The sequence below is a fragment of the Teleopsis dalmanni genome, chromosome 2, assembly GCF_002237135.1.
Source record: "Teleopsis dalmanni isolate 2A chromosome 2, ASM223713v2, whole genome shotgun sequence".
NCBI classification, from domain to species: Eukaryota; Metazoa; Arthropoda; class Insecta; order Diptera; family Diopsidae; genus Teleopsis; species Teleopsis dalmanni.
Window position 1 is genome coordinate 130,522,397 of NC_051847.1, and position 11,184 is coordinate 130,533,580.

General features: G+C 28.1%; 2 protein-coding genes across 2 annotated transcripts; one reads left to right on the forward strand and one right to left on the reverse strand.

Annotated features, from left to right (window-relative positions):
- Positions 1 to 1,148: 1,148 nt before the first annotated feature.
- On the reverse strand, positions 1,149 to 7,103 carry LOC119685729. Its single transcript, XM_038100094.1, has 6 exons — positions 7,029 to 7,103; positions 2,428 to 2,819; positions 2,210 to 2,369; positions 1,845 to 2,141; positions 1,561 to 1,777; positions 1,149 to 1,440 (listed from the first exon to the last, which is right to left on the reverse strand). The coding sequence occupies exons 2-6, from the start codon at positions 2,808 to 2,810 to the stop codon at positions 1,253 to 1,255; spliced, it is 1,245 nt and encodes a 414-aa protein (XP_037956022.1). The 5' UTR covers positions 2,811 to 2,819; positions 7,029 to 7,103; the 3' UTR covers positions 1,149 to 1,252.
- Positions 7,104 to 9,902: 2,799 nt separating this feature from the next.
- LOC119675712 (probable cytochrome P450 313a4) lies at positions 9,903 to 10,556 on the forward strand. Its single transcript, XM_038086918.1, has 2 exons — positions 9,903 to 10,084; positions 10,159 to 10,556. Exon 2 carries the CDS (start codon positions 10,179 to 10,181, stop codon positions 10,554 to 10,556), a length of 378 nt encoding a protein of 125 aa, XP_037942846.1. The 5' UTR covers positions 9,903 to 10,084; positions 10,159 to 10,178.
- Positions 10,557 to 11,184: the final 628 nt, after the last annotated feature.

Consider the following 11,184-nt stretch of genomic DNA (forward strand, 5'->3'; position numbering starts at 1 on the left):
TCGGTCTAACTTTTAAATAGTTTCTTTCGTCATAAAAAGACACGCCATTATCGGCAAGAAAAAATTTACCTTAACAATAAAACATGTTTCCAATAAATTGATTTTTTTGGAAAATATCTTCAAACAAAGTTTTTGTACTGCCTGCTTGTAGACTTATGACTCCGACTGTATATACCAACCGAATCTTTTCCTAAATGATTTGAAAGACTATATTTAAAGACATTAATTATTAATGCATCCTGACTGTTGTGAGCTTTATTTAGAGCTTGCATTAGCATAAGCGTTTAACATTGATTCAAAACTTTAAAAGATTATCTATTTTCGATAATTTAAAGTCTTCCGAATAAAGGGTGTTTATGAAAGATTACTCCCTATGGAAAATTTTGCTATCGACCTTTGCAATGTATCACCGGCTTTGATTTGCGAACAGTACTCTCGTGAACAGTATTGCTAAAGATTGTTGTCGCTTTTCTGAATTAATTTGACCTAAATTGCTTGATATCAAAGGGGTTTCAACATTGACTATATAGATGATTATACAAAAATAAAGAAAATCATACGTCGGTTTTCAAAAAATTCTCTGATAATGATTTCGGTGGTATAACTATTCTTTAGCCAGTGTTTATGTTTTTTATAAGAACTATTTAGTTAAATCTGAGTTGATGGACATAGGCATCGTTTTCGAAGACGATCTATTTTGTCGTTCTCTTTTATTTGACTTACCTTATTAATGATATGTTACCTGAAATAAGAAAATCCAGGTTTGTCGCTAAATATTTCTAAGTATGTTAAAAAACTTTAAAACAAATGATACAGTTAGAAAGTAAAAAGGAATATGTAATCAGTTAATCGTTTGATAATAGTAAAAAATTAGCATAATATTGCTTTGATGGCACTATGTGTTTGCTGGAACCTCGCTAAGTGGTGTATAAGTTTGAATCACATTAATTGGCTAGTGAAAATAAACTTTAAAAAATCTTTTAAAAGTGCTTTGTGGCTCAAATCAGGAATAGAAGCCATTCTTAAATTTGAGATCAATAGGTCTATGTGTTACTTATGATCTGCCAGATTAACCTAACCTAACTTATATATTACACAACAAGATATTTTCTATAAAACGTGTTTATTGTCATAGATTACAAATCTTGTTATTTAATACTGTTTTTGTTATCAAGTCCATATTCAAATCAGTATCTTCATATATATCTTTTATATATATAGCTGGCATCCACTTAGGAAATATTTTATTGATCTATAAAATGTCATGTTCTTTGAAAAAGGTAAAAAATTCCTCAAGACGTAAGCCAAATTTTGGATTGTTAAATATAATGCGTCTGTTTTCTATAGCCTCTTCAGTATTTAACAAAAAATTTGAAGGATCAGACAAGTGTTCCTGCTCGTTTATTAGTATTGGTAAAAAGCAAGTAGCTGTTACGAGACCTGTAAAAGAAACAAAAAAAAAAAATTATTGAAAATTTAAATCTTAATCTTTTTATGTAAATAATTTAATAATATTTATAATTTCTAAACATTTATATATACATATATATTTATATTTACCATGATAACCCTTATTAACGATTTCCTTTCTAACATCGTCCAATGTTGGTATTCTCAGTTGATAATTAAGTTTATGTAAAAGATCAGCTAAGGTAGTGTGATAATGCTCTAATAGCTTAGTGAAATTATTTTTCAAAACAACAACTTTCCAAGATGAAAAGATAAACCAATTCCAATCAATACCTGGAGAACCAAAGTATCCCTCCTGATAATCGACCTTCGGAATCCAAATTTTGCATCCAGTTTATTTTTTTATTTTTAATTTAACTAACTAGACTACTTACAAAGCGCACAGTTTTAAGTTCTCCTTCTTTATCGTATTGGAATAGAATATTGTTGACCCACATATCACCGTGGTTAAGAACATGAAAACGATCTGCTTGGTTACGGCTGAAAACATTTATCATTTTAGGTATGATTTTTTCGCCCAAGGTCTCCAGTTTTGGTAAATATTGTTGTAGATTTGGCTGTGTTTTGCAATACTCTATAGCAGATTTTATTAGATTAGTGTAGAGGTCATGATGAGGCGATGGATGCTCGGATACATTGCCAGGCAGATGATTACTAAATAGTTCCGGATTCTGTTCAAAATGTCGAACAACATAAGTTATGATATTGAATATACCACATATTAAAAGCATGTATATACCCGCTTGTACAATATCATTGTGGCAGCATGAAATTTAGCTAATTTCTCCAGAATAAGTTGACAGTGCGGAAAATCCAAGCCCGTTTTTACGTCACCATGCACATAACCGTCGGGCCTAAGATTCTCTAACACAATAATACGTTCATCCACATAAATTGATCTTGTTTCAAATATAATATAAACAACAATTTCTTCTCTAAATTCTGTATTATACATACTTAGGTCCGAATACCGTGTGGTCATCTATGGTATTTAATAACTCATATATTTGAGGCATAATCGCTGTATAGAACTGCGCTTCACGTTGATACATGTTAAATTCTTCTTCGATCTCACTCATTATTTCATTATCAACTCGTGTTTTAATAATAAAACTAGTACTCTGTGCCTCCGTTCCCGGTTTTGTGACATATTCCACCGACAGCAAATACAAAGCACCTACAAAATTTTCACCTTTCACAGTGGCTGGCGCTTTGGTATAAGACTTGACTTCACTTAACTTGTCATTTGTATAGCTATTCAGTATTTTCGTGACGTATGCCTCATCAATCCATATTGGCTCTTGGTCAATTGGGTGTGTTGGTGTGTCACCCATTTTCATTTAAAATTGCTTCAATAAATAAATTTAATAAATATTAAATTGATTCTTACTGGAAATGGTTTTTTTTTTTTGTAAACTACAACCTATTTGACCCCCAGCAAAAAATGGGAGAGAAATAAAAATTACCGTGAAAATTTTTATGGCTCAATTAATTTAAATTGATTTTGACACCTAAATTACATGTTGGCAATAAAATACATATTTATGTAAAATATTTTATTAGTTCTTTAATATATAAATATATTTAAATGTATAAGTTATATACTATGTACATAAAGTATTTCTCTTGGTTAACGTTGGATTTACGATAATGACTTTATCCAGAGTTGAGAAAAATTTTTATATAATTTAAAAAATTTTAATATTAATTTTTTTTTAACATTAAAAAAATGAACTTGAACTTTGATATTTGACGATTATATAACTATCAGATACTTTAAATTATCGACCGATCTTTAGATTTGCAATAGAAAGTAACATTATATGCATCTGTCTAAATCTCTTTATGGATGACTGGCATTTTTCGTTTCGATTAAACCAAAATTGATAAAATACAATTAATTAATGCACATTTCAAAATCAAGACTTTGATGCGATAATATATAGTATATAAACAAAAACATACATACGAGTAGAAGAGTTGTCTGGATTTTTAAAAAAAGGTAATAAATTTACTTAAAAAATAAAGGTTCACTCACTTCAATGAAATCGAAACTCGCATGAGGCTATTTCTTCTGAGTTCTAGAGATTTTAAGCTAATAATATAAACATGTATCTCATTTATTTGCAAATTGGAATTGTTAATAATATTTTTTTTTGTTTAAATATTATTTATTTACACGCAAGTACACTCAAATGAATATGTAAATATTTCCAGTATAAAACAAGTGTTAAAATTTATCAAATGAATTCTATCGGTTAGTGTGATTGTGTATGGAAGAGATTGGTTGGTTGGTCGCTTGGTTGATTGGTTGCTTGACCGTTTCATATGACGGCAGGGCATATGGGCATATCGATTTTTAATTATTCGCACAAACATTATCTAATTATCTGTGCATTCCTGTTTATAAAAGTATTACTTATCAAATCGTACATGATTAATAACTTCGAGAGTTTATATATACCCGTATATATGTTTCAGTACATATCAGTTCTCTTTTATCAGTTTAAATGTTTGTTTGTCAGTTGCTTAATACTATATTTTCCAACTCGCCAGTAGAGGATTTGAAATTCAAGAAAAATTCTAATGAGAAATATAATGTAATATATGTTTTTGTATTATTTATGCAGTGTTTATAATCTACATTATTTATGTCATTAAACCAATTATATCAAACAATGCTGAATTGCTGAACTAAGTAGTTAATCGATTTAGGATATAATTACATTCTACAGTGTGCAGTTATTTCGGTACTCAAAATTACTTAGTAGGGGATTTGATATTTACTCATATTCATATACACAGATGCACGCATACATTACAATAATAAAAGCAATAGCAATAGCAGCAGAAGAAAGTTGTCAGTAAAACTTCGACCATTAAAAAGAATATATTTCGTAAAATAAAAGAAATAAAAGAAAAATTACATTGGAATAACTTTTCTCCAAGACGTTGGTTATGTTTATGAGTCGTTATTTAAAAAACCCTGGGCATGTGCAGCTGACATTCCCATGAATCAGATTTTTGTTTAAATTCTCTTTTTATCCTTTAAATTAAAATTTTTTAAATAACATCGCCGTATAGGACAAGTTCCTATGCATTTCATAATAAAAGAACAATATTGGTTACTATATACTTAATTTTATAATTCAAAGTACTCCTTAGATTGGCCGGACCTCTATAAACTATCAGATAGAAAATATTTATTACACGCAACATCGATAGTTTGGAAAACTTTAGAGCCGATTAACTGGAAAGTTATATAAAATAGGAAAATAAGAATTTTATTACTTAAACATTGGCTCAATCTCAAAATAACTAAAATATCATATCTATTCTCTATAGAATACCCCTTTTATAAGCACCTTTGATCGAGAATATGCTATAAAGCAGTAATAAATCTTTAAATTTTAAGCTTAAATCTGGTAAATTTCTTTAAATTTGAAATCATAAATTACCTTTCGATGGGAAGGCATGCGTCCAAAAAAGATGTCATGCCGGTAAATTTGAAGGAATATATAAGTCAAACATTAAAAACACTAATATTCACTACTTTCCTAATAAAAAATTAACATTGTTACCGGTATCTTCTGTAGATAATATAACGAAGCTGCTTTAATCTGTTGTTTTAATAAGTTGATCTCGTTGTGTGGACTTTGAGAAAGTTTCCTCTATTCATTAAGCTTATGGCATCATAGCTGTATGGCATAATAATGTACACATTTAAAACAAACCATTTCTTCAGAACTGAAGTAACAAACGTATGTAAAGTATCTTTGGTTGTTATTTACTTAGTTTTGGTTAAGAAAAAATGGATTATAGTCAATAATATGATACTATGGGTGAAATATAAAGAAATTGAATTGGAACACAGTTCAAATACCCTAAGAACTCTGTATCCTTCACCATTCAAATCTGTAACCTGTTTATGTGTCTATTTATCTATTTATCTATGTCTTTTTGTCTATTCACTAATCCAATTAACTTTACAAGTGTGTGAAATATATATGTGAATATTCGTCTACTGATCTGTGTATAACATTTTTTTAAGAAAATTTAAAAGACGCATAATATCAAAAGGCTCCATTAAAATATTCCATCACTTAATGCTGTGTCTGATAACATACATCCCTATTCTTTTAACAAATTAAGGATTTGAGGAATTAAGGATTAAGGATATTACCACATATAGGCAGCTCCCTAACATAAGCGAAACTAAATTTTAAGTATCAATTTTTTATTACGAACAAATATTTAATTCCTCCATTAACAATATCCAGCAGACAGACTTGAAAATTATGTATATTGAAAACATATGTCACGAGAGTCACACAGGGTACCTATTCTTTTTTTTGAACCATTGGAGATATTAATAGTTGTGTCCAATTCAGCCAGCAATTCCGTTAGTTTGTTTATTCATGTATTATTGTTATTTAAGCTCTTCAAGATATATAATACTTATGAGTTTATTTACCCTTATTGTATTTACCCTATCTTTTTTGTCAAATCTCGGTAGTGTACTTCCTATAACTCGAACTCTAACTGTACTTAATATGTTTGTTGTCTTTATATATATATTCCAATATTTATTTTTTGTCTAAACTGACAAATTTTTGTTTGCAAATTTTAAGAACAAACAAATAAAAATAATAACAAAAAATTTAATTATTAAAAATCGAATCTATAATAGTTGTTGGGGGACACGTCTGTAGTTACATGTACAAGATATGTAATTAAATTTATACGAATACATTTTTTTCAAAGTTAATTTAAAAGCTATTATAACAGAAATAATAGTATAATAATTCTCTTTAAATATCATACCTATTTGTCTATCTATCTATATTTGATATCCTCATCCTCTTTTAAAGACTCAACTTAGCCCATGTTCTAGTATTTAGTGATAATGTTGATCCAACTCTTCAATACTCTAGCAATCACAGTGCAATGAGTTTGTAAACCATGCTGGTATATATGGTTTACATGTTGATATAGTTGTGATTCATAAGACAGCTAGGCTAAACCAAAAGTATATTTATAAAAACTTATATAATACAATAACACGCAAGAATTGAAAATGACTGTCAATCGAATTTCAACGAAAAATGGACTTAGTTTCCCCACACTAATCCCCATCTATATACGTCTTCATCTATATTTTTGTTTATCGGGGCTATTAAATAAAACATATGGAGTATCATTCTTGTTTAGTTTTCAATTTATTAAACCTGATATTTCGAAACTTGTAGTCTTGGTAAATACATATTTATTATTTAAATATAATTGAGTGTGAAGATAACTGGCGTTATGTTCTCGTATCAAACGAATTTCCACTGATAAAATAATTTTCTAGTAAATTGCTACTTTCTTTGTTTTGAATAATAAATTTTTAAGTGTTAAGATTATAATTAGAATTTTTTTTAATTTGTTTACTATTATATACATGTAGGCAAATGTTCATTACATTTTCATATATTATTACTCATATACGTAGATGCGATTAAAAAATAAATAGAAACACTAATTCTTAATTATTTGAAACACAGATCTTTACTTACATTAAACTTTGTAAATAATTCAACTCAACAATTAATTAATAATTCAAATTATTTAAATTATATAAATTATATACATTTACTGAGTTATTGTTGTTCTTGTTATTCTTATTGTTACTCCAGCGATAGTTCATCGAAAACTAAAATTTGAACGCTAAGCTTTTTAGCTCTTCAATTAATTTACTACGATTTTGTTTGCTTGCTCTCTTCGACTTGTTTGTTTCCTGAGTTTTTTTTATCAGATCGGGAAGCTTTTTCACACTCTTAACTACAACATTACTAGATAATGTTTCTGAAGTTTTAGGTGCACTTAGCTTTTATAATAACTACAAAGCTACGCGTCGCCGACATCTACAAAGCGAACCACACTACAAACCAAACTATGACTTGTAAGTCTAACGAGCATAGCAGAAGTAGGTATAAGAGCTCCATTTTTGATAAAAGAGCCAAAATGTTTGCCCACCTAACATTTCGGTTTGAGAATGGATTATGGAAAAGAAATATATCTCATCCATGATATGTGAGATAACATTATCTCATTAAGATACTTAACAAAGCAATCAATACATATTTTTTTTACTTATTTCTGTTCCAAGTATAACTATAGAAAATTCTATTTATATAGAATAAGTTCAGGTTTTATTTGCTAAATTTAGTCCCCAGAGACTTGTTCCAAACCTTAATAAAATGTTGGAAGCAAACAGATTTACTACGAGAGTAGCTATTCGGAGGAACAGTGGCTTATGTTGAAGAGTTAAAGAGAACTATATTATTTGATATAGTTCAGTTAAGATATCATATCGAACTGGAAGGAAACTATATTAAAATATATAGAATCAACTAAAAAAAAGATGCTCTTATATTTTTTTTAGAACTTTTCAATTAAGAATATTTTATATATACATTTGTAGGATATTTAATGAACTACCAATAATTGTACTACGCAAATCATTTGGATAAATTCTCTATGAGTTGTGGGGTATTATTACCCCATAACATTATTACATTTGAAAGCTTGTTGGTTTTTATTTTGTTTATAATTCAAAGCGTTTATTACTTATAATTGACAAAAAAATGACTGCTGTAATAAGCTACTATCTTAATAATATAATTCTACTATTATCCTGTTAATAATATTATTATAATTATTATTACAATAATAGTCTTTAAAGAAAAGACCTTTGTGATACTATATGAAGAATAAAAACTGGAGAACCAAATGCTTTCAATAATGCCTCAATTTAAGTAGTTTTTAAAAGTTAGACGGATTCGAATAGCAAATAAAAGACAAGGGCAAAAATTTATTTCATTTATTAAAATTTGGCTGACCATACAACGCTGTTTCGAGTATTGCAAAGTACTCATCATCAGTGGTCTTAGAAAATGTCGAACATTGCTTTTATATATTATATTTAATGTATTCAATTATGCCGATTAGCCAAGTACACATTTTTAACAAAACCAAAATGCTGATAATAATTTCAGTAATAATAAATGTTTAAATTATGTTTGCATCTTTTTCTTTTCTATTTGTTGAAAAATCTGTATCTTTAATGATCTTTAATAAATAACCTTACCTTCAACTCCAAAGAATATATTAGCGACAATATTCCAGTTATCTAATTTCCAAGGTCTGGTAGATTTTTTTGCCCTTACATTTGCTTTCCAACATCAACATTAAATCATTTATTAAAGTGTGCCAAATATAGACCCGTCACAAATTAACAAGGAACAAGGTTTTGTATCTTTAATAAAAAGTCATAGAATGATCTATGTAGAATCGGGAACGGTTTTTCATGCTCTATTAGTACTGTTAAAATGTGTCTGACATTATTAGAGATTATCACAGCCTGGAAACCAAAGTAATAAATCGTTTTTTATACTTCTAGTATTCATCTACTTACTAAAAGTTACTAATATTCAAGGAAAACTAATTTATTTATACTGCATTAATTCCATAAGAGTCGAATTTATTTAACTGAAATATTTTTTACAAGCAAATATATCCCTTTCAGCTTCTAAATATAATAAATTATAAAGAGGTTTTCGAACAGAAGTGAAACAACAACAAAAATTTATTTTTTAAATTATTTTAATTAATTGAATGTTGGTTGACCATACGTGTTTCGAGTATTGCCATCCTTCATCAGTGGTTTGGACATTAATTCTTGTATAATTATTCGTAAATAATATTTTTGAGACTGCAAGTACCAGGCATCGAACTCGGGTCCTGCAAATTGAAGCTCAGAATCAGCGCACCTTAACCAACTGATCCAAAGCCGTACTTGACTTTTTTTGTTCGCATATTTTTGCTGGAGTTTTTGTTATTAACAATTTTACTTGCTGTATTTATATATTAGAACGAAATCATAAACCTTTATCATAAATCTTTATGTAAATATAACAAGTTTCTATTAAAACTATAATAAATTATAAAATTTAGCTATAAAAAAAGTGATTACAAATACAACATTCTTCATTTGTATTTAATTTAATCAATAAAGAAAATGTTCCCATTTATTTAATTAATAAGATCTTAACATCTAAAAAAATTTTAACACGTTTTTGTGTCAATCCAGCTAAAATAATAAAATAAAAAACAACAAATTATATATGGTGATTTTTTTTTGTTTTTTATTTTGGTTAACACACAACAAAAATTCCCGAATAATAACAAGCATTGTAAGAATTTGTGATTGTTTAGAATCCAAAGTTGCAAAAACCAAATTTACAAAAAATATTCTGAAAGGAAACCAGTTCCGAGTACTACGTCAATAGATCTCAGATTTCGATACTTTTGTACTTTGAGATGATTTTTGTACCTAAGGCGAAATTAACATTTTTAAATTTTATTCAATAAAAATTAGTCACAATGGATACATCGAACGCAAGCTTTTCAGATCCTAATACTACATTAGCAAAAATATACATTATTCTAATATTGACAGTAATATTTTTATTTTGGCGTAGAAGACGCTTCTATAAGCTTTCTCGTCTCTTTCCTGGACCATTGGAATTCCCAATTATTGGTATATTTTTTCATGTGTATAAACCGAGTTGTAAGTAAGAATGTAAAAATAATTTATTCATTTTTTAACTTTTTTTTTTGAATTTGCTTTAATAAAATACTAAGTGCTTCTGCTTAAACTGAAAATGGTATTGGAAATTTATAAAACGGAGACGATTTTTACATACTTCGGACCGCAACCGACGCTTTATACTGTCGATCCCAATTTATTTCAAAAAGTGTTCACTTCATCTAAATTGTATAATAAGCCAAACATCTTATACGAACCTCTTGGATATCTTTTTGGTGATGGGTTAATAACATCTAAAAGTGATAAATGGCGTCTACATCGCAAACTTATTGATCCGGCGTTTCGAAAGCCTATTTTACGCAACTTTTTAGCAGAATTTAACAAAAACTCTAAAGAATTCGTTAAACAATTGGAGCAGTTAGACGGCAAAAGTGCAGATAATTTAAATGAAATGCTGCGTAAACTAATGTTAACAAATGGCATGGGTAAGTAAAATTTGATTAATAAACTTTTTCAAATTTTTCTAAGCGGAAAGTGGAACAATTTTTTTAATCAGGTTTTGTACATTGATAAATGACCGTACGGTCTAAAAGTATATATTCACAATAGTATTCACAATAACATGCCAGCAAACGTAAGTGCAAAAAATACCTTTAAGGTATTTAAGGTATTCTTTGCGTAAGTGTTTCACTGTTCAGTGCCGTAGGGTGGCTTTTGCGAAGGCACGATGTTTGAGACATAAATTTTAAACATTTTAACGAATTTTATTTTTAATTGTTCCAAATAAAACATATTTTACTTACTTCACATGACGTTAATTTATATATAATAAATGTTATATATAAAGTTTTTTTTTTGTTAATTTTCTAATTAACCGTTTTTTATTTTACTTCAATAGAAATGGGATAGATCCATGTCCTTAATAGAGATAATTTTGTTAGTGAATAATCGTTAAAAAAAATATACTCGACTTTTAATAAAACAAAATGAAATATTTGCTTACTTAGTTTATCATCATTGCTGTGAACATGTGAATAAAGTAATTTCGAGTATATAGACATACTCAGTAATTCTGTAAAGTGATACAATTTCATGTGTATTTGTATTTCTGAAATTCCAAC

Excerpts from the sequence above, each read along its gene's own strand:
- LOC119675712 (XM_038086918.1), top strand. The coding sequence starts at position 10,179 with ATGGTATTGGAAATTTATAAAACGGAGACGATTTTTACATACTTCGGA.
- LOC119685729 (XM_038100094.1), bottom strand. The coding sequence starts at position 2,810 with ATGAAAATGGGTGACACACCAACACACCCAATTGACCAAGAGCCAATA. Across the intron at positions 2,142-2,209 it reads CAATGATATTGTACAAGCGG|AATCCGGAACTATTTAGTAA; the intron begins GTATATACATGC and ends CATTTTGAACAG. Across the intron at positions 1,778-1,844 it reads AACTTAAAACTGTGCGCTTT|GTCGATTATCAGGAGGGATA; the intron begins GTAAGTAGTCTA and ends TGGATTCCGAAG.